The 24,257-nt window shown below is 39.3% G+C and overlaps 1 protein-coding gene across 1 annotated transcript in view; it reads left to right on the top strand.

The window, feature by feature from the left end:
• The window catches only part of KIAA1217 (KIAA1217 ortholog), a 152,122-nt gene that overhangs the window by 28,564 nt on the left and 99,301 nt on the right, over positions 1–24,257 (top strand). Inside the window, exons 2-3 of the mRNA XM_008581007.1 lie at positions 18,268–18,466; positions 22,366–22,459. Of these exons, the coding sequence (XP_008579229.1) occupies positions 18,268–18,466; positions 22,366–22,459 (293 nt within the window). The remainder of the gene's footprint in view (positions 1–18,267; positions 18,467–22,365; positions 22,460–24,257) is intronic.

Below are 24,257 nucleotides of genomic sequence, written 5' to 3'. Positions count from 1 at the left end.
ATAAATCTGCATAAGCTCTGTGGGTTGTGCCAATGACCTGGTTTGGGTATTGTCCTATAGTTATACAGTCAGGGGAGGGAGGCTGAAAAATGCCTAGGACCTTTTTGTACATTTCTTTGCAACTTTCTTTTTATAATTATTTCCAAATAAAAATTTTGAAATATGTATATACTTCACTAAGAAGGATAATAAACATAGAAAAAGGGAGTAGAATGTGTGAAGTCATGGTCAGAAAATAAAATGGCAAAGATGTTTCTGGAAAATCTAAATAAGCATAAATTATAACAAATCATTTAAGGAGGTTAAAAATAAGACAAAATAAAAATACCAAACAGAAACAATAAAAGACCAGAGAAGGTGACCAGCGTGAAAGCATTCTAAAATCATCACATTTTCTAAGAGGAGACTGAGATCCATACGTTAGGAATTTTTTTTTTTTTTTGATAAAAAGGTAGAATGGCATGTAACCAACCTGTACTACTTTAATATGAGGTATCGTTTACTGAGCACCTGCTCTGTATCTGGAAACCTACTGGCATCACAGTCCCTATTTTAATCATGAAAGGAGGTGGGTTTATCCCCTTTTTATTGATAAGAAACGGAGGCCGAATGGGAGTGAATAATGTATAGGTTAGAGCAGTAAGTGGACAGGATTGGAACCCAGGATCCTCCGACTCCCACGCCTGTGTTCTTTTAACCCCACTATGCCCTCCTGGGCATAAAGAATACAGAAATAAACTAATTTCCTAACAGGAGTGCCTGCAATGTTTGGAAGGTGAAATAGTTTGATCTTTTATGGGATGAAATATGAATGATCTCTAAACTATGGGCAAAATGGAAAATTTGACCAAACTGTGGACAAAACTTACTGCAAGACAGAAAGCTTTCACATCTATCCTTTTCCTTTATTTTCTCTAAATAGTCATTGTGAAGCTGTGTGTCTCAGCTTGTTTAACTAGTTGTGTTACCTTGAAGAATGAAGAGCAACAGTTTTCATTCAAATTTAGTGGTTTCTTAGCAAAGCTGTAAGTATAGAAATAAAAATTTTGATATTATTCTGTATAGGTGAGAAAAGGAAGGTGGTATTTTTGAAGATCAAAGAAAACCACACATCTATTGTTTTCTCATTTATAAATCTTGTTTCTATTTCTCCTGTTTCTAAAACGATCTTGAAATATGCTAATGTACATTCTCATACACACGCATCCATGGAGCGTACTGGGCAGATTTACACACACACACACACACACACACAAACACACACACGCACACACACATGCACACACACACACGCACATTGGTAATGAGTCGTAGGAAAGAGGGGATAGGGCTTAGTTGCTTGTGTTTGTTGACAGGTTTGAATAAAAGAAGCCTGATCATTCTCTGTTCTTATCAGTCTTTTTCTCCTTTCAGCCTGGAAAAAAATGACTAACACTTTCCAGTTTATAGGATTGAAAAGAGGGAGTACTTTTATCTTACCTGAAACATTGTGCAGCAAAAGCTTCTATTTACTGACTCATAAAAGACTTTATGCCTCATCTGTTATACTTAAGATGACTGGGGAGAATGTACCAAAAAATTTGAAATGTGTTGCCTCCTGAAGTTAGAATCTTAATCAGGTGTATTATTGAACAATCCTGCTTTCCTTAATGTGTACGGATTTCAGCATTGGCAGGAAGGATTGAAGTAAACACCAATAGAGCATTAAACAAAATGTAGCCTCAAACTTTAAAAACACGTACAGTCGCCCACCCCTTTGTGTGCAGACTTCGGAATGAGTTTGCCCAGCTCTTTCACAATAGTTTCATCTGATGAAACTACAAAAGCACCCGTCACAGGCTAAGCTCTCAGCCTTCTATAAAAACATCAGGAACATTCTGCTCCCAGAACTACCATCACAGCTCTGTCACGAAATAAGTCAGAGACCCTGGGAAAATCTCTTATCCTTTCTAGGCCTCAATTTCCTCACCCATAGAATCCTGACCCATTTCACAGGAAATTTTGGAAGAAGACTGACATTATAGAAATGGTTATGAACGGCAGGATGTCTCCCAGCAATACTTTATCATTAGTGACAATAAAATAAGGATTTATTTATTTATTTATTTTGTGCCCTTGATAGAGTGAATATAGTTATTCCTTCACCAGTGTGAAAGCAAAAGGGAAGTACCAGAAAGAATTCACCAAAAGGAAGACAGACGTGGCCATAATGCTCTGAACTGTTCATGTTCAGCCCCATTTTGGAGTCAGTGTTTCCCAAAGAATCATCTTCAGGGTAGTCCTTAACAGCGCTCACCATTAGTGCATTTGTGGTTATGAATAGTGGGCAGGTAGCCTTCCCTTCCCCAGGGGAACCCATGAAAAGTGGCTCGATTGAAAAATTCATTTATCGTGTTCTTAACAAAAGATAGAGAGGTTGTTTCTGAAATTGTTGTTTGAGAACCTAAGTTTCAAATGAATGGCATCATAACATGTTTCTCAATCTTTTTATTGATCTAGGTTCGCCTTCAGCAAATAGTTGTTACTTCTTGTATACATTAACTTTGAGAGGTCACAGAGCATATGGTTAACAGCACAGACTCTGAAGCCTGGGATCCCAGCTCTGTCATCTACCACTGTGTGATGTGGGTCAAATTATCTAACTACTCTTTGCCTCAATTTCCTCATCAGTAAATGGATATAAAAGTAGAACCTACTTTATAGTGTTGTTATGAGGATTAAATTAGTTAATTTATGTAAATTGTTCAGTATAGAGCTTGAACCAAATTCATTTTATATTATTTTGCTCAATAAAGGTGTTTTTTAAAAAGAAAGCTAGGTAACTTGCCCAAGGTCACACTACATGTTTCTGCAGAGCCTGACCAGAGCCCCATCTGTGGATTCCCGGTGTGTCCTTCTATTTCCCGTGTTACCCCCCAGGTGATCAGTGAGGTTTAGGTTTTTAACACCAACAACACTCCATCCACAATAACATTTATTTATATATTCTTCTGCGTTGAAAGGAGCATTTTGATTTTACAGTCTGGAACTGTTCTCTATCACTTTCGTAAGGCTCTATCCCATAAATTAAGTGAAAATCAAATAGCCAAAATTAATATGGAGGTATTTAAGGAATTGGAATTGAGAGAATTAAATGATTCACCCCAGGTCATCTAGAATAGCAGCTTTGGCACAGGAATTGAAAACTGGATAACCCTGCATTTTGTTTTTTAGCATAAAAGCCACATTTCTCTTCCTTCCATTCTTTATTGGCAACATCTAGTCCTTTTATTCCCAAAGTACCTAAAATATATGTTTCTCTCAGTCTTTTGTGCATGTCTTCTTCTTCTCTCTTGTGAATGAAACATTCTAAATATGTCTTGGCACATACAGGACTCACTGTTATGCTCTTTTTTCCCCCCACATTTCACCAGGTAAGGGAGGCACTATTAAAAACAGTATCAATAGAACTGAAGTCAGTAAAGATGTCATAGTAAACTGCTCATGTCGGATGAAGGCTAAAAGTCCAACTATAGTGTTTAAATGGGCCACACGTTAATTAATAAGTTTGTTCCTGACAAAGCCATTGCTCTTCAATTGATCAGTATGTTACCATTCACATGGACACTTTTTTTTTTTTGAGTTACCACTGTGTGCTACTGAGTACCTACTTAATGCTCATTGACACAAAGAGATTCAAAGATAAGTCAGCCTAACTCTCAAGGAGACAGAATAGAACGACTGTACAAGTATTTTGCAATTGCAAGGAAAGCATACTGGGAGTTACCACTGTGTGCTACTGAGTACCTACTTAATGCTCATTGACACAAAGAGATTCAAAGATAAGTCAGCCTAACGCTCAAGGAGACAGAATAGAACGACTGTACAAGTATTTTGCAATTGCAAGGAAAGCATACTGGTTTTGAGATACTTGAGATTATTTGGGTTTTTTAAGAGCTTTGAATTTATTGATTTATCCCCTTTAATGCACTTACATTCCCAAGACCCTTGGTCAATTAATTTTTAATTGTGATTTTTAAAATTTTTTTTAAAATTTATTTATTAATTTTTTTTTTTTTTACGTTCTAAGGTGTTGCAGAGCAGTTGGGGGAGGAGGAGGGAAGGGGGAGGGAAATAGGGTGGGAGGAGGAGGAAGGAGGGGAGGCCTGGTTGAGTATCTTGATATTAATGGCTACTTAAAAGATGTGTTTGGTGAATTCTTTCATATTAATATTACTTCTTGGTTTATCTATTATGAGAAATTGTGTGTGTGTGTGTATGCATATGTATGTGTGTATTTTATATATATACATGCACACACATATATAGATATACATATATAAACTTTCTCAAATTGGAATACCCTTTTCTATCATATTTTTAAGCATCACTAACTAATCTGAGACAAGCCTATTCTGGCAGAGAGAAAGAAAACATTTGGAAAGTAAAACTCCAGAGTGATTGTTTTCATCTGTGTCATGCCTCACAACTAGTATGTTTCCTTGGGTCTAGCCATGAACATTGAAAATTCTTAGTTTTTCTTTGAATTTTGAAGACTAGATCCTATCAGTAGGAAGTTGCTAATGGAAATTCATGCTTTCGATCCTGGCCAAGCGTGCCACAAAGATCACAGAGGTTAAGGTCTAACTCATGTACCAAACATGCACTAAAAAATGATTGTTGCTAAGGGTGGACTAGTAATGTCTGCACTGGAACAAGTCTAGCTTCATTGCCAGACAGATCACTGTGACCAAAAGTTGTTTGTGTCTGCAGAATTCTAAAAGAAAGTTTCTGTGCAACTTTCATGTTTGTTACAATTTTCCATTAAGATTGTAGCAATACCACAAAAATGTTTGGTCAAATGAAAAGAAATCTGAATCTTCTAAAAATATTTCTATTATTACTGATAGCATTTGAGCTGTGTCTCATCTGACTTGCTTGTCAGTCTTCAGTGATCATTTGGGACTATTTTGAGACTGGATTACCCAATGTTTTAGCTTTAGTTCCACATATTTTACTAAATCCCCCTCCAGCTATGATCCTATTATGACAAAGTGACCAGAGCGGGTTGTCTATAAGCACCGTCTCCAATTCCTCTCCTCTCGTTTCTCTTGAACCCTGTCCGTTCAGACCTTCCATCCCACCACTGCACAGAAACAGCTCTGATCAAGGTCACAGATGACCTCCATATGTTAATCAAAGCTGCATTTCACATACTAGACCAATTCTCGTCCTTAAGACACGTCCTTGTCCTGGCTTGCTCTCTGGCTGCTCCTCTTCAATCTCCTTTCTTGGTTTCTTCTCATTTTCTCCCCCATAAACATCAGCCTCTCTCCTGGACTTAATTGCTTCACTGTAGTAATGCTGTAGGTGATCTGATCTAGTCCCATCGTGCCAAGTGTCAGCTATCCACAATGGCCCCTCTAGCCTGAACCTCTCCCCTGAAGTCCAGATTAATATTTCAGATCGTCTGCTTGACATCTCAGCCTTCACAGGTCCAAACATGAACTTCTAATCCCCGCCAAGAAAACCTACTCCTCCACAGTCTTCCCCATCTCCATGAATTGCAGCCCCATCCTGCTGGCTGCTCCCGGCAAAACCTTGTCATCATCCTGGACTCCTCTTTTGAGCTCATTTCATATCCAGTACATCAGGAAATCCTACTCACTGTGCTTTCAAACTATATCCAGAGCAGTGACCACTTCTCACCATCTCTGTCCCCCCACCCAAGTCTGACCCACCACAGTCTCTTTCCTGGAGTATTGCCTTAGCTTCCTGTGGTCTCTTGATTTTAGTCCTTGTCCCCTAGAGTCAGTTCTTGATAACACAGCCCTAGCGATAAGTCTCATCTTGTCACACTTCTGCTCGTGATCCTCTGTTGGCGTCCCAGCTTGATTGAGAGTACCAGGACCTACCCTTGGTACCTCTCTACCCCCACCTCATTCCACTCGCCATCTCGTTCGTGTTCCTCCAAACACTAGCTCTTTGCTGTTCCTGGAACACACCAAGCATACTTTTGTCTCAAGAAAACTTGCCGTTCCCTTTAGCTTGGATTATCCTCCCCCCAGATATCTGCGAGGCTCGCTCCCACACTTGTTTCAAATATCTTCTTATCAGCAGGACATCCATCTACTGTGAATAAAATAGCAATCCACCCATACCACCCCACTGCTCTCTATTCTCCACGCCCTGTTTTATTTTTCTGGCTGTTGGCACACTCTGCACTTACTGTTTTATGAGTTTATTGTCTATCATCCATCGATAGTGGCTATAATCTCTGAGCTTACCATTGTATCCCCAGCCTTCAGAAGACTGTGTAGTACATGAAGGTACTCAATCAGTACTTCTAGAATGAATGAGTTCTATCTTTTATCTTACTGATTATGTTAAAGTGGAGTCAGTACTGCTGCTCAGCAAATCTAAAACAGCCCTAAGTTTCAACAATAATTCTCTATTCCTAAAGAATTTATTTAAAGGTCAAAATATTATTTTGATCTGCCTTGCTTTAGCTGTTTTTACTTTCATATGTACACTGTGTAGGTTGAATTATTTTTGTCCTGTGGGAAAGGGACATAGACTATTATTCTGCCTTTTGTTATGCTTGTTATATAAGTATAATGTTCATAGACGAGCTGAACTGCTGTTGTAGAAGATAAAGCTGAGAGAAGGCACAGAAGCCTGGAAATGAGAGCAATTTGGGTTGAGTCTTGCTTCTCCAGGTCTTCTCCAGCCATGGTAGGTGCCCAGTTTGCTCAGCGCATGTTAAGATGACGCCGGCCCAATGCAATGACTTTGCTTGATAAATTCCTTAGCTAACAAAGCAGAGAGAGGTGCCTACAGGGCATATTGCTTCTTTTCCAGTACTTTTAGTGGGAATGCCACAATTGTCATTTTGACCTCGACATGTTTAGCAGGGACTCCTACCTAGGAAAGCAGTGAGCGAGAAAGGTGATTTTTGGTGAATCTGGAAGTAAGGGTTGTATTTTACGGGCAAGGATAGGGGAGACCTGGAGACATGGATTCATTGCGGTCCCTCCCCACCTACCACTCCTGGGAGCTGCTCGATTGGGGTCCTGCATGTTTTAGCCACCCTCAGACGTGCACTTTATTCTGATCCTGTGGTGGAGAACAGAAGCTACTCTTGAAAGGCAGCAATGACACTTCAAAGGGAAATGGAGAGGAGGAAGCAGCCATGTGTGATGTCTCTTAAATGCTTCTTCAAAAAGTGCCACCAAATGACCTAGATCAGAACACTTGACCAACAAGTTGGTCTCAACCCCCATTCTCTCTTCTCTTCACACTCTTACACGCTTGCACACTGATTCTGAGTACCCATTCTGGGCCTTGTTAAGTTGAGCACTTTCCGCTGCCCTGTCTCTGGATTCTCCTAAACAATAGCTCCCTTGGGAACCCCCTTATTCCTCTGGCCAGGGCTGAGTGAAGGACATTCCAGTTCTCCCACAGGGAAAAGGCGTGTAGAGGGACAAAGACAGAAGACACAGGCACAGCTGCCAGAGGATCCACACCCTCTGGCATTGGCCTGAGGACACAGGAGGAGCAGTACTGGGAGTGGCAGGCAAGATGCAGGGAGGGGACGTGGCAGAGAGCCAGGGACAAGCCTCAGAACAGACTCATCCCCCAATGCTCTGTCCCTGCCCACTCGAGGCCAGAGTCTGGCTGGATTTGTCTGAGTATACAAGGGGACTTTTATAACAACCCCAGGAAAACCTATTGAAAGCCCACAGGAATCAGAGACTGCCCCCAATGCTCTGTCCCTGCCCACTCGAGGCCAGAGTCTGGCTGGATTTGTCTGAGTATCCAAGGGGACTTTTATAACAACCCCAGGAAAACCTATTGAAAGCCCACAGGAATCAGAGACTGAACAAATAACAGGATAATTAGCACGTAATAGTAGCAGGAAAATTTTAGAGCTCAAATAATAATAAAAGTAGTTCGCTAATATATAAAATGTGGATATGTTAAAAGCAGTTCAGCATGACTCAGCCTTCGCTACTAGCATAAAACCAAAAATAAAGTAATCAAACCCCTGCAGAAGTAGAGGACACCAAGACACCTGCCCCCATTAGGACTACTGAAAGAATAAAAATAAAATAACCTGTTGGGAGAGTGGACAATACACCAACTTGAATGACAAAAGGTAAAGAAGGTTCTTTTCCTGTTTCTGATGCTGACGTTTGGGAAACACTCCTAGTCTTTTGGTATCACACACACATCTGCGTGGGACAAGAATACAGAGACTCGTATACTGCATGTCTAAATATTTTTAAAGGTATAAATCAAGCTAACAGATAGATAAAATACATTCTTTTGTCATTCTTTGACAAATATACCTTCCTAATGACCTAGAAAGCCTGATGGAGAAAAGAGGTGGGAAGCAGTGGGTGCAAAGGGCAAGGCTCCTTGGAATCTAAGCATCCCCCATTTACTACTTTTTAAAAACGAGTTTGAAAAAGTGGGGTGTGTGCTATGATTTGAATGTTTGTCTCCATCAAAATTCATGTTGAAATTGAATTCCCAATGGAACAGTATTAAGAGGTGATTAGATCATGCTGGCTCTGCCCACATGAATTGATTAATTCATTCATGGGTTAATGAGTTAATGGATTAACGGGTTATCACAGGACTGGGTTAGTTATCACGAGAGTGGTCTATTATAAAAGCCTCTTTGGCTCTTGTAAGCCGTCATGTGCCCTGTGATGCCTTCTGCCATGTTATGACACAGCACAAGGCCCTCACCAGTCCCTTAGACCTTGGACTTCCCAGCCACCAGAACTGTAAGAAATAAATTTCTTTTCTTTATAAATCACCCAGTCTCAGCTATTCTGTTATAGCAATTGAAAATGGACTGAGACAGTGTCCTATGGAATGGGATCCCACAGGTACAGCTTGGCTGACATTTGTTACATTTGTAAAGGATGGCTTTATTTTTTGGTCATTAGCATGACTTATGGCCTGAAAGTATAAAGAAGCACCACTGTTTCCCTTTGCCCTGAAAGTTTCCTCGGGAAATTTTTGGTGGTCCTGAGTTGTATACCAGAGTTGAAAAGTTCATCATGTTGAAACTTCCCCAATTTCAGCACCAAACAGATTATACCTTTTCAAGCAGAATACTTTTTTTTGTAGAAGTAGAAAAATGAAAAACATCCTGAACAATAAAGTTCATAACACTATATATTGCTATTTTTAAAATCTCATGTAAATTATATAAAAACTAGCATTTCATACCAAAAACTTTCTTAAGGGTATAATTCATTCATCTGTAATAATTACTGGTTGTTGCTATGTAAAGTACTACTACTTTACCAGAGAAGAAAAATTTTAGATTAACTCAAGACAGTTTCTCACTAATGTCCGTAATCTCTGCACCAAAATCTGCTAATTACTCTGACTGAACAAAATGCAGATGTATAAATTTTTTGCGGGGAACAGTCATAGCCTTTTTTTGAATTATATCTAGTCTTTCTGATACTTTGAAAACATACATTGGAAACAGTAAAAGTTGTACTTTTACATTTTTGTTCTTATCTTTAAGAAAATCTCATTCTTCCCTTTTTGACCTTTACTCTTTGTGTTATAGAATTTCTCCACCCACTTTTTTATCACAAGCCAAAGAAAACTTTCAGATTCCCATGGCTAAAGCCAGGTTTCAGTTCCTAGGTCAGATCTGGGTGTTCTGTGGACAGATAGCATTGTTTTTCTTATTCTTAAAAAAAAAAAAAGATTTTTCTTTTGTTTTTAGAATGGAAAAGATACAGAAAACCTAACAATTCAGGTTTCAGTTCCTAGGTCAGATCTGGGTGTTCTGTGGACAGATAGCATTGTTTTTCTTATTCTTAAAAAAAAAAAAAAAGATTTTTCTTTTGTTTTTAGAATGGAAAAGATACAGAAAACCTAACAATATAATAGAAAATACCAAAATTAAACACATATTAGTATCCGTTTAACATCTAAGAGGCAGCATAGACAATGGTTAAGATCACTGAGTGGTTCACACAAGTTACTTCTCTTTGGCTCAGTATCTCTCATCTGTGAAATGGGGGTGATAGTAGCAACCTCATAGAGAAGATTAAATGAGTTAATATTTAGAAAGGATTTAGATCAGTACCTGGCACATAGCAAATGCTCTAAAAGTTTGTGTCAAATCTTAAAAAGAAAAACAAGTTTCCATAATTGCTTTAGCCCTCTTACATTGTTTTAAAAGTAAAAGGTGAAACCCCATGTCCTTTTCTTCCCCCTCCTTTCCCAGAGCCAACCACATGCTGGAGCTGGAAGCTATAACTGGCATGCAAATGTTGGTGCTTTTGCTATATTTGGTGTATTTGTAAACAATGTATATTATTGTTCTATGTGTTATAAAACTTTACATAAATGGGATCATACTGCATTGTCCTTTGTTAAGTTTCTGTATTCACTCGACATTATGTTTTTGAGATTTATCCATGTTGATAGATTTGATTCTAGTTCATTCATTGTAACTGCTGTTTACTATTCTATTATACAAATAAACCACAGAGAACAGCTCATTGACAAATGCTGCTGCAATGAACATCCTGGAACAAGTGCCCACACGTGAGATTTTCTCCATGATGGACAGCTTACAAGACAGAGCCAGGAATGGGACGCACATCTTTAACTTTACCAGGTGTCCCAAAGCAATTGTGCAAATTTACGCTCTCACCAGCAATGAATAACAGACTCCATTTTCCCATGTCCTCACCAATACTTGAGATCCATTGACTTTTACCTGTGTGGTGGGTATGAAGCAGTATGATGTTTTCATTTTTATTTCCATAGTTACTAGTGAGCATTTTTATGTTTACTGGCCACTGTTTTTATGTTTATTGGCCACTGGAATTTCTTCCTCTTGGAATTGCCTATTTATATCCCTTTTGAGATATCCATTATTGCCCATTTTCTATTTTGTTATTTTCCTATTGATTTATAAGGGTTCTTTAATTATTCTGAATACTGATACCTGGTAGAGATTGAGTTGTAAACATCTTCTCTCAGACTGTGGTTAGTCTTTTTTACTTTGTTTACAATGTTTTTTGTAGTACAAAATCTTCATTTTATTGTAGTATAATTAAGCAATATTTTTCTCTGTGGTTTATGATTTTTGTTTCTTTTAGAAATCTTTCCCTATACCGACATGCTAGGAGACAATACCAAGTAATGTTTATTTTTTAAGTTTCATGTTGAGGTTCTCACACATAAATCTTTAGTCCATCAGGAATTTATTTCATGTATGGTGTAAGAAAGATATGTTTCTTACTTTTTTCCTATGGAGAACCAGTTTTCCTGATACTATTTATTCAACAGTCATTTTTCTGTGGATTTGTATGATCACTTTGGCCATATATCAACCTTTTCACAAAACCTGTGTCTTTCTCTAGGCACAATTATAGAACATCATTCCATAATTCTATTCGTTCTATCCTTGTGCAAAACCACACTGCTTAATAATGTTGATATCTGGTAGAGCAAGTACTCCCTCTTACTGATGTTTTTCAAAATTGCCTGATTGTCATTATAAATAGTATATTTTCATTAAACTACATTCTCTATTTTTTCCTAGCATCTGGGATTGATGTTGATTTTATATATTGATCTCGTATCACTCAGTCATATTGAATCCTTAGGAGTTCTAACAGTGTGTCTGCAGGTTTCCTTCAGTTGTTCATTATCTCATCTATGATCAAGCACCATTTTGCTTATTCCTTTCTAATCCATAGGCCTTTTATTTCTTTTTCTTTTATTAACTGTGCTAGCCAATTCTTTAGATGCAATGATAGCAATAATTTCGAATTTAACAACAATGCTTCTAACATTTCATCATTAAGCATTATGCTTGTTTGAGGTTTCTGGTAGGTACCTTTCATCAAGTTAAGAAAGTTCTCATCAGTTCTTAAATTATTGGTTGTTTTAAAAATTATGAATGTGTGTTGGATTTTTCTTAACATTTAAGAAAATCTCTGTTAAGATTTTCTGCTTAATTCTGTTAAGTTTTTCTACTTATATATATTGCAAAAAATAGTAGGACTAGACTTTCTATTGGTTTCTAATTAGACCATCCTTACATTCCTGAAATAGTCTTTTTGGTCATGATTTATTTTTTTGCATGCATTTGCTTTGTTAATATTTTGTTTAGAGGTTTACATTTAAATTTGAAGTCCCTTCTTTCACTGTTTATCTAATATCCAGGTTAATACTAGCTTTATAAAATGAATTCATATTGCAGTACTTAATTTAACCCACAGTTCACCTTTGGTGTAAGAAAGAATTCAGTGACATATGTAGTATTTTCATAATTAGTATAGTGTTTCCCACAGCATTTCTTTATATTTTCTGCCTTCATTTTTGAGTAAACTTTAAGATGAAAACATGGACTCGGTTGAATTGCTGCCAAAACATATGTGTATTTTGGGGGCTCTCAATGCATATTAACAAATAGCCCTTCAGAGAAGTGGAATCAGTACTTCCCCAGTGGTGATATGTGAGGGTACCCATTTTTCCAACCCTTGGCAGCACGGTTTATATTATTTTAAATTCTTTGCCAATTCTACAGGTGTAAAAAGCTATGTTATTATTTAAAGTTGAATAGATTTCTCATCAAGTTAAAAATTGTTAGTTTTCCGTCAGCAAGTACTATAACAGCTCTTTATATATTTAAGGCATTAGCCATTTGCCATTGGTAATGCACATAGTGATTTGCTTAATCTTAAAGTGGTTTTGGAGAAACTGAGAAACTTAAGTCATCTGGAATTGTCACCACCATGTGCCTGTGGAAGATGCCCTTTAGGGGAAATTGTATTGCCATTCCAGAAGGCATGCATACGTCCCATTAACTTGGACACATTACAGAGAGAATTTAATTCATTTCAGCTAAACATGTTTGAGCATCTACTATGTGCCTAACACTCTATTCTATATTACCATATAATGAGGAAGACTGACAGGTATACAACTATCCGTCATGTGGAGTTAAAAACCATGCTTACAATTTCAGTGAAATACAAAGTGAGCACAAATGTGAGGAAGATTAATAATTCCTCAGTCCTTATGGAAAAGCGAAGGCTGTTCAGAAGAGGTAGCGTGCATGCAAAGTACAGAAGTGTGAGACGGTCACAGCAGGCCAGTGGCATGGCACATGGCTTGCATGGCTTGGATGTGCACCATCAGATGTCCACTATAACTGTGGTGCCCAAGAAGATGGCATGATTGGGGTTAATAAGGCAGGAATAGGAATTTGAGGTCACACTGTGAAAATCCTTGGATCATATTAAGATAAAGAATATCTTACAAGATTCTGGCATTGATTCTGAGATTCAAAAGATAATGAAGATGTGTGGGCCCAAGTATGACCTACCAAGTGCACTTTGTTTCTTGTAAGATGTTCTAAGGGTTCTTGGTTAAAAGCCACATTGTCTTTGCAGAGTCGTTGAGGCAGAAGAACTCCTGAGCATGCAGGTTTCTCAGAAGGACTCCAAGTGTTGAGAGGTTCATTTCAATGCATGGGGGTGGCTTTCAGAGCTCTGGGCCTCCCTCCAGCCCCACCACCACCCCAGTATGTGGATTGTTTTTAACCATGTGTCAGCATTTCCGTCAGATGAGTTAAAGATGGGAATCTTTTTTTCTGAGTTGTCCCATGAAGCTTCCCTATCCTCAAGCAGATGGCCAGTCTGAAAGTGTGAGGACAGTGAAGGTCATCCGGAGAGGAGGTTTGGAGGAAATGGACAAGGCTAAACTGTCCCATGAAGCTTCCCTATCCTCAAGCAGATGGCCAGTCTGAAAAGTGTGAGGACAGTGAAGGTCATCCGGAGAGGAGGTTTGGAGGAAATGGACAAGGCTAAATGCAGAACTCCAGAAGCAGTATGCTTCCAGGGAAAGAGCATGGGTTCTGCAGGTGGACAGACTTGCATACATATCTTAGTTACGAGCCGGGACTTTTAGGCAAGTTACTTGGATCCTTTGAGCCTCCATTTCCCTATCTGTAAAATGGGGCCATAATACTGATCCAACAAGAGATGCTGTGCTGATTAAATAAAATGCATGCATGCGGTTCTGACTTACAGCAGGCATCCTGTGAATGCATTTCCATCTTCCTCATCCCTATGATCCGACGTCCCTCAGACATCTTTATGAACCAGAGCAGACAGCACTAACTCAGGGCCGGGGAACGTGTGCCAGAGCATGCTGAATCTCTAGCCGCCATGTGGGTTTCAGTTCATCACCGTGCCAATAAAATGCTATTGTATATTAAGAGAATTCCTTCTGAGTTTAAACATTTCTAAACACCTTTCCTGAGTTGAGGAGGCAAATGGAATCAAGTGTAAAAGGCTATTCTCTGTTTGCAAAGGCATCTTTCCCACCCTGTCTGGGTGTTCAGGTTCTGTAACTGGACTTGTGTACCCAGCTGGCAGCTGCACAGCCAGACCCTGAGGTAACTATAGTTTAGGCCCAATTTTTTTCCCCCCAACCCAGAGCCTACAAATTCTATTTCAAGCACACACGTACAGAATGCAGACGTTGGAATGAAAACCAGGCGCTTTGGGGGAGCAAGGCCATGATATTTAACTGGAGGGTGGCCCATCCACACTGGCCTCGCCCAGGCATGGTTGGGGCTCAGACCTCAAGGGTGGTTTTGGCTTTTTGATACACAGCTAGCAGTCACATGGGACAGTCACCGTACCTCCCATTTGGGGCCAAAACATTGCATGGTCTGTGATCAGACAGGCTTGAAAGGTTTTCTCTGTGTTCTGAGGAATATGTATCAGCATGGAAATTCTGGAACACGAGCTCCCTAAAGAAGCTGAGGGTCAAAACTGGGAAGGGTGGAGAGGGAAATAAAGCTGTTTATGTCTAACACAAAAGGACTACTCCAGTCAAGGAAGCAGCCGCTTCAGAATGTATCTGTACTGTGTATACAAATGGGGCTGTGTACTTCATCTAGCAAAAGCTCTTACAGCTCAGATAAACCCCCAAATGAGACATTTCTTTTGGGTGACTCATAAATAATTTATTCATTCATCCAACAAATATTTACTGAGAACCTACTATGTAACCAGTACTATCATAGGTACTAAGATGCAGAGATCAACAATAAAAACAAAAATTTCAAAAAATCCCTGATCTCATGAAACTTACATCTAGCCAGAAAGACTGAGGGTAAACAATATAAATAATTAAACTATGAATTACACTGTAGTGAAAAATGCTAAGGATCAGAAATAAAGTGAGGATGGGGGTATGAAATAATCGGGGAGAGTGAGTGCTGAAATTTGAGATAATAAATTGGCTAGAAAAGGCCTCACTGAGAAGGTGACTTTAATAGAGAGCTGACTGATGGTTGGATGGGGATAGACCTCAATTGAGAATATTTTCCTCATATTTTTGAAGGTGGTGCTCTATTGTCTTTTGATTTTGGGGGTTGCTGCTGAGAAAGCTAATACCTTTGTGATACCTGATCCTTCCTATGTGATTTGTCACCCCCTCGGGGAGTTTTTAGGACGGTCTGTTTTGCCCCTGTCATCTGGAATGTCTCAGTGACAGGCTTGAGTGTGGCGAGCATTTAGTGAACCTTTTCAGTCTGCAATCTTACGTCCTTCAGTTTTGGGGAGAGGGGTAGAACATTTTTATAATATTTTTTGGAAAACTCTGTTTTTCCTGATATCTTTGATCCAAATCTCTGCGTTACTAGGATTCCAGATGCTCTGACGCCATTCTCTGTTTTTCTTATTCCTCTTCTCCCTTTTCCCTTCCCACAGTCTTTTTGCTCCACTTTCTGAGATTCCATCAACTTTCTCTTCTGAATTTTTCGTTTCTGCTCTCATAGTTCCCAGAGCTCACTCTGTTCTCCAAATGTACCCCTTTCCCTGGACTGTCTCGTCTCTTCTGAGTTTCTGTTTCCTGTTTATTTTGGTATTTTCTTTCATGTGAGAGGCTTTTATAAAATGTCTGTTAATCCTTGGGAGTCTGTTCATGTGTGAGCGAGGCACAGTAGTACCAACTGGAAGCTTCTGTACGTGGGTCAGCCTGCTTCACTATAGGTGACCAGACACAACCTGAACATTACCTCAAAAACCATTTAGAGTCATACTCTTTTTTATAATGAAGATTTAAATACTATTTATAAATACTATTTGAAATTTTTTTTTTTAAATCGGTTAGTGTCTCATAGGACAGAGAGCTCCCAGCGGGGAGCCTCCAGTGTCCTGGCTGAGGTGACTCTGTCAGAAGGCACCCTCCTCCCCTCCCCCATGCCTGGTCTGCCAGAATCCAGTCAGTTGGTTTGGGCNGAGGCTTTTATAAAATGTCTGTTAATCCTTGGGAGTCTGTTCATGTGTGAGCGAGGCACAGTAGTACCAACTGGAAGCTTCTGTACGTGGGTCAGCCTGCTTCACTATAGGTGACCAGACACAACCTGAACATTACCTCAAAAACCATTTAGAGTCATACTCTTTTTTATAATGAAGATTTAAATACTATTTATAAATACTATTTGAAATTTTTTTTTTTAAATCGGTTAGTGTCTCATAGGACAGAGAGCTCCCAGCGGGGAGCCTCCAGTGTCCTGGCTGAGGTGACTCTGTCAGAAGGCACCCTCCTCCCCTCCCCCATGCCTGGTCTGCCAGAATCCAGTCAGTTGGTTTGGGCTCTTCTGTCTCCTGTTGTGGCTGCAATGGGGACCTGCTTGGCTGCATGAGGTGGGAATAGAGAGATGGGTATCTTACTACACCATTAAAAGAAAAAGTTCAGTCGGGCCTCCCGCTTTCAACTCACTCTGTGCTCCTGACTTCAGAGGGCCTGGTGCCTCAGCTCCTGAGCTGCTCAGGCCCTGCGTGTTTTATGTCCAGTTCCTCCCTTGAAAACATAGGTGTCAGCTTTCTCTGTCTACTGTCATTTCCTCTCTCGTTCCCTTAATTCTTTGATGTATGCTCTGTTACTCCTGGTTGTCATTGTAATGGAATTTCTGGAGGAAGTAGAGATAAATTTGTTACACGAACGGCCATATTTAACCAGAAATCATTCTACGCTCTTTTGAGTCTCTCTTGCCAAAGCTTACTTACCCTAGGGATAGTAAATTTTCACAAGAAGTGGGATTCAAGTTGAATGTCCATGTCACATTCGATGATCTTAGTGTTAATCTATTTCTAGTAACAAATGACCCTAAGCATCGTGACTTAAAACAACTATAATCTTTTATTCACTTATGATTCTGCAAGTTTGGAAGTGCTTGGAGAGGACATCTCATTTCTGTTCCATGTGCCCTCAGCTGGAGGAGCTTGCCTGGGGCTGGAGGGTCCACTACCAGACAGGGCTCATCCATGTGACCAGCCAGTGATTCTGGCTGTGGGATGGGTGTTTAGCTGGGGTTGGCGGTCAGGGCTTTGGTTCTCCATGTGGCCTCCCCATATGGCTAGGTTGGCCTCCTTAGATGCTGGATTCCATGAGGGAACCCATGAACAAGCTCGCCAAGAGGGCAATCTCCTCTGTGCAAGTACCTGTCAAACCTCTGTTTTGCTTCACACTTGCTAATGTCCCATTGGCCAAAGCAAGTCAAATAGCCAAGACCAGAATTAATGTGGAAAGGGGCTACACTCCACAGGGGCATGAATAGTAGGAGGCAGGGTTCATTGGGGGCCACATGCCCCTGGGAACTCTAAAATTCTGTGATCCATGCTGAGGATTTTCTTTGTGTAACTTACTTGTTCTATTTTATTTCTGAAGCATTGGAATGCCAGACTCTTTTCTTGTAGATAAATCAGTATGGTATAAAGATTCAATGAATATATATTAGAACCACAGAAATATTGTAGCATTTCCACTTAAAATGTTTCTGAATGAACTATAAAGACTTAAGCTATATTGCTTACCCATTGCTCTAATGATTGCGTTCCTAACTAATGAAAGACATGGGGAAAAAATCACCCTACAGGGTCAGATTTCTAAATATACCTTTCAGGGAAATTAAGTATTGTCTTTTGCTTTAGGCTACCAGAGGTTAGTTAGCTCCTTGTCTTTTGGGGTTTAAAATAGTTGGGAATTTGCTTCTTTAACACCTGCCTGGACTCCAAACAATAAAAGTAAGTATTTATGTGATAACTAGACTATGCATTCTTTGGAAATTCCAAACATATATCTCTTGTTACATGCTTTCTCAGCTTCTCCCGAAAATTCCTAAGTGTGACAGCTTAGAAGTGGCTTAGCTTGTGCAGCATTTTATGAGACCTGATCGGTGACTGATAACTATGTTTCTTTTGCATGCAGGGGTTCTCTATCTCCAGTATGGAGATGAAACCAAGCAGCTCAGGATGCCGAATGAAATCACAAGTGCAGACACAATCCGTGCTCTCTTCGTAAGTGCCTTTCCTCAGCAGCTCACCATGAAAATGCTGGAGTCACCCAGTGTCGCCATTTATATCAAAGATGAAAGCAGAAATGTCTATTATGAATTAAATGATGTAAGGTAAGTATTACATCATTTTTTTTTTCTGCTCACCTGTTGCATTTAGAGTTTGGATGTTTTGGAGGGGGGTTGTTTTTTTGTTGTTTTTGATGGGGGTTTTATTGTTTGTTTTTCTTTTGGTTTACCATATTGCATCTAGAGGGGTTTTTTGTTTACCATATTGCTCTGCCAGTGTTTGCTCTGAGTCCTAATTTCTCTGTGTCCCAGTAAAAAAAAGCACAGACATCACCCTGATTGTCAGGCTTAACTCACCCAGGTGCAAATTCACTCTCTGGCTTTCTACAACTCATTTACAAGGTATAGTTTACAAAGGTGAAGACAGACTTCTCCCACGTACATCTTTGAATGTCACATCTGAAAAGAACAATAGAAATGCTCCAGTCCACATTTTGTTTAAGAGTTAAGGAATTAAGGCCCAGAAAGGTGGTGGAGAGACTTGATCAAGGTCATAAGAGTTGAAGGCAGTACTTAGTACTAGAACTTTCCCAACTCCCACTCCAGTGCTCTTTCCCCCGTAAAAAGAGCCTGTGGAAATGTTACGTAGTGATCCTTCTGGGTCATTATTTACATCTAACAAGTTAAAATCAAAGCAGTGGACTCTGTTATTTTTCACAAGGAAAGGGGCTGGAAAGCATTCTCACTTTTCATTTGTGTATTAAAAGTTGCCCTTTACCCAAGGATCTCCCTTTTCTTGTGGACTTTATCCTGCACCTCCAGTTGACTATACTCTAAAAGTAGGTTAAATGGATCCATGCTACTGAAAGTGGCACGGAACAAAAGCATCTTTGTTGACTGTAGTGGTGTTGTGTATAAAACAGAAGGGACCCATTAGATCTGTCCCAGCCAAACAACATGAGAAACAGGACTTAAATCAACACAAACCCGCCAGTTGCTAGTATAGCCTCTAAACATTTTAGAACTCAAAAAGATTATTGAATGACTAATCCAGCCCTTTCATTTTATGGAACCAGAAACTCAGATGCATAAAAGTTAAGGAACTTATTCAAGAGCACACAGCCGGTTAAGTCCCAAGCCCAGCCCCAAACCTGGCTGTCCACATTCCCACTCAAGAACTTTTTGATCCATTAGAATGTTCCCTCACCTAATCACTGGGGTCAGGACTTGGGGTTTCTGGGCCCGTGCCCTGTGGGAATAGCAAGCTGTCCTGTTTCTTCATTATGGAATTAATGGCTACCACTTTTTAAAAATACGCCTCTAGCGCATAACAAATATAAACTGGTAAGTACCTCACAATGATCACAAATGACATATTTAGGCTTGAGCCAATGTGTATGAGTAATTTAGCTCTTTCAAAGTTTGACACATGCCCTAAGGTATAGGTGCTACATCTGTTTCACAACTTTCCTGCTTTTCAAGACATGTTTAAATATTCATGGGTATCAGAAAACTCATGTTTGTTTTTGAAATAAATTATTAACCAAGCTGTCATTAAAAAAAAAGAAAGTTTGAATTTACAGAGCGTAAACTTAAACATGAAATAATCCTATTATATTTAAAGAGTACATTTGCAGTAATATAATCCCACGTAGTGTTTTCACATGGATGTGCCATTTTACAACCATCATCTTATATTTCTGCATTTGCAGCTAGAGAAGCTGTGAGATAGAGTATTAGTAAGTCAGCATGAAACTAAGCAATGTCACTCGATCATGGACCTCAGGGCTGATGACTTTATCATGAACAATTGGGTCCCACTGTCATGCAGGCCATGCAAGGATTTTTATATTACAATGAGTCAACATTTTCTAGAGTCTTTCCCAGCCTCAGTTAATGACCACTTTTACTTCCTTTTTGTGTTTTTGGAAATGTTGAAAAGTAGTCACAAAGACAGAAGTAGACACAAAGACGTGACAGTTAAGGTCACGATCCTCTTAACTGGAAACCCAGCTGATAAAGTAGATAAAAGCAGCACTTGAGAGAAGAGATGATCAATTTAAAACACTAATAATCCTCAGTTAATATGTTCACATCTGCAAAAATTATCATCTTGTGGATCCTTAAGCTGCAGTCCCGATAGCCTGATTTTTTAAAAATTTCATTTAAAATGTTAAAGTGGAAAGTCATTGATTTATAAATTTGTCTGTAATTTTACTTTTCAGTTTCTTTGATTTACATATAAAAAATGGACCTAAAAATGTTCAAGGGAGAAAATGTTTTTATTTGGTGATGAATATAATGTTTATGCTAAATGATGTTCTTTCCAGAGAATTTATTCTGTTTCTTTGCTTTTATGCATAAGATGCTTCAATTACATTTTATTTGAATGGTAGAAGACATTCTTACCACCAGCATTATTTAAGACAAAAATAAAGTATCGTGTAGGCTTTCACTGAAGACAATGGCTTCAATCTTTTAAACTCAGAGACAAATTACATTTCACTCCTTCAATATTTTTGAAATGAGAGCATATTCACTAAACACTTGGCTATTTCATCATTGTGTTGGGTTCCTCTTATTTTCCTTAGGGAAATGCTAGAGAGTTCAGGTCAGAACACTGTGTTGTAAATGTTGCCACAGCAAATACAATCTGGACCTTTACTGTTGGTTCATATCAGATGAATGTTTCTGAATCAATCATAAACCTACCACATGTATTTTAAATACTTTTAGAATCACAGTAAGTTTTTCTCATGGCTTAAGTGAGGTTTTCAGTTTCTTTCATTGTCACATGTGACTTTTTCCTCTAGCCAAAGGGTGAGTTCCTTGAGTGAATCCCCACATTCTTGCCTCTGTGAGTCCCCGTTTCATATTAACCTACCCCCTTTTAGTAACGAGGGCTGCAAACTCCCCCTCAAGCAGACTTCTAATGAGCTCCTTGAAATCTGGAGCAACCGTGCAAGCCTGGGCCCGTCATTGCTTCAAAGCAATTACTGGCGGGGATATTTAAAGGGGAGAAACAGGACTCGTCCAAAGATCCGCCATTTCATTTAAAACAAAAACATAACCTAGTCATCCCATTGACTGTGGTCAGTCCACTGAATGTATCTCTGCACCTGGAGGAAGGGAATCTTTTCTCCTGCACATGTTTCTCTGAGCTCACCGCACCGGCATTGGAGGGAATCACAGTGTAGACAGGTTGGAAAGAGCCTTGGGTAGCACTTCTGCTGATAAACGCTGAAAATGGAGGAAGAAGACATTCATGTGCTCTTCAGTCATTTTAAGGTAGGCTGTAAGCTAGACATGGGATTTCTGTCTTTTTCTGCGGCATGACTCCCACGCTGTGCGTGCTGGGTTCAGAAGGAGAAAAGAATTTATCTGCTGCTATTCCTTCTTATCCAATAATTCAATTTGTATATAGAGAAGTATTTTTTTAAAACCCACTATGGAAGAAAGAAAAAGCATTGTAAAGATATTACTTTTTATCTTTGTGGTACTTCTTTTTTCTGGACTGCAGATACATTTTCTAGCCAAAAGTGTTTGAAGGCAGAAACACTTTATTCTTGTGTGTGCATGTATTAGATAAGCAGTAAACCAGGTGATTGGGCAAAGTAAACAATTAAATGCTTAAATATTAACCAGATCTCTTTGAACCTATTGTAAATACTGGAGCTTTATAGTTTTTTAAAGTGTTAGCTTCACCTGCTCAGAATCTTGAAAGAAAGTTCATAGCTACCTGATATTTACAGGTGGAAAGCTACGGGAGAAGAATAATACTTTCCTGGGGAAAAAGGAAAGGGAAGAAAAGCTGAAGTCTTTTTCTTCTTTTTCTTATTTATATTTGCGTGTTTCCTGGTCAAAGAATTTTCTGTTTGGTTTATTGTAGACAAACGTTGGCTTGTCTGTTGCTGCCTTTTACCTGATCCTTAAGGGCAGGCAGAGGAAATGGCCAGAGTAAGGCTTCTTTCATCTGCCATAGTTATCGATGTTCTTGATTCCAGGAACATTCAGGACAGATCACTCCTCAAAGTGTACAACAAGGATCCTGCACATGCATTTAATAACACACCAAAAACTGTGAATGGAGACATGAGGGTAAGTGTTCCTGTTCTGTTTTTCATTTTCTTCGGTGGGTCAAACCACCCTTCTTCTTGCTTGTACTCCTGATGTAATCACGCTCCACAACCAGGTTTCTGGGGTTCTCACCTCTCATCCTGTCTGATGATTCAATATTTGTTCCTTGATAGAGAAGAGCTCCTGATCATTTGGGGCAAAGGGATTGAAATAGGCTGGACATATCCTAATTCATTTCTAAGTATGGAGTTTAGTTATGTCCTCACTCTAAGGAGGTCCTGAAAATCTGCACATAAAAGGGTCCCTGGTTCATAATACATTAACTTATTCAGAAGATCTCCTGCATTTTTTTCTCAATTAAAACTAAACTAACATTTCAAAAACGAAAAACAAAAAAAGCACACAATTGCATGGAAAAATCTATGAATGTCCTTACAAATTAGCTATTCCAAGTTCTAACATTCTAATTTAATTACTTTCTAATCCAGAACTGTTTGCTGTTATACTGTATTAAATATTATCAAATCTCTAAACCATGTTGAGGGCATAGTACAAAAATCTGCATGATTTGGGAGCTACAATTCTCTGGATTTAGATCTTCTCAGGAGATTATCTGAACATTCAAAGCATACTACGGGAATGTTTTGAAGGAAACAGAAGGGGAAACTGAAAAGACAGATTTTAAGATCACATTAATGCAGGTCCACTAGAAAGGGACTGAGTTCTAACAATAATGCTACGTTCCTCTGTAGCAAAAATGGGAAGTAAAAAGATTAGCTTCACAGCTGCATCCCCCTCTCCCCCAACCCACACAAATTTAGAAGATGCTGCACTGTTCTTCATTATTTTCTCTGTGGATTAGCACTTGGCTGAATGCTGGAGTTTAACTGGGTGAGGGGGACACCACTAATAGGTGTTATTGCCAAGGAAACCTACGTGCTGTTCTGTCCTGGAGTTACAGTATTGCTCCTGAGTAAGGCTTTCTCTGCTTCCTGACAGCATGTATTAGTTTCCTATTGCTGCTGTAACAAATCATGACAAATTCAGTGGCTTAAAACAACACAAACTTACTGTCTTATAGTTCTAAAGTCTGTAGACTGACACAAGTCTCACTGGTCTGAAATAAGGGGCCGCCAGCAAGGCTGCGTTCTTTTCTCAAGGCTCTAGAGAGAATCTGTTTCCTTTTGTTCTTTTCCGCCTTCTAGAAGTCACCTGCATTTCTTGGTTTGCAGTACCCTTCCTCTATCTTCACGCCCAGAAAAATAATGTCCCTCTGATCCCACTTCCATGGCCATATCTCTAACCCTCCATAGTTCACTTTTAAGGACACTTGTGATTATGTTGGGCCCATCCGACACTCCAGAAAAATCTCCTTACTTTGAGGCCAGCTGATTAGCAACCCTAATCTCCCTTTCCCATGTAACTTAATGGAGTCGTCATAGGTTCAGGGAATTAGGATGCAGACTTCCTCAGGGGACCATTGTTCTGCCTTCCGTACAGGGTATGTAAGTTTAGGACCAAGAAAGACGCCAGGAGTTCCACCAGAAAGCTCCAGAAGAATTATTGTGTAATTCTGGACTGAATATGAGCGATGACATTTAGGGATCAGAGCCTACACTTTTGGAGGAAAAAGGCCTCGAAAGGACTCCACTGCTGCTTTTTTATGTCAGAAATGATGTGTGATTTAAAGTAAAGGCTGTGTTGCTACTTCAGAAAATCCAGGATTTGCAGTTCTAATTTTAGCCAGTTCACGTTAAATGTAAACCAGAGCTACATGAAGACAGATTGAGTCATGCCAGTCATGAAGCATGGACTGAAT

This window comes from Galeopterus variegatus, unplaced genomic scaffold (genome assembly GCF_000696425.1).
Source record: "Galeopterus variegatus unplaced genomic scaffold, G_variegatus-3.0.2 Scaffold2233, whole genome shotgun sequence".
NCBI classification, from domain to species: Eukaryota; Metazoa; Chordata; class Mammalia; order Dermoptera; family Cynocephalidae; genus Galeopterus; species Galeopterus variegatus.
Note: the sequence above shows the minus strand (reverse complement) of the source record. Positions and strands in the feature narration are given on the sequence as shown.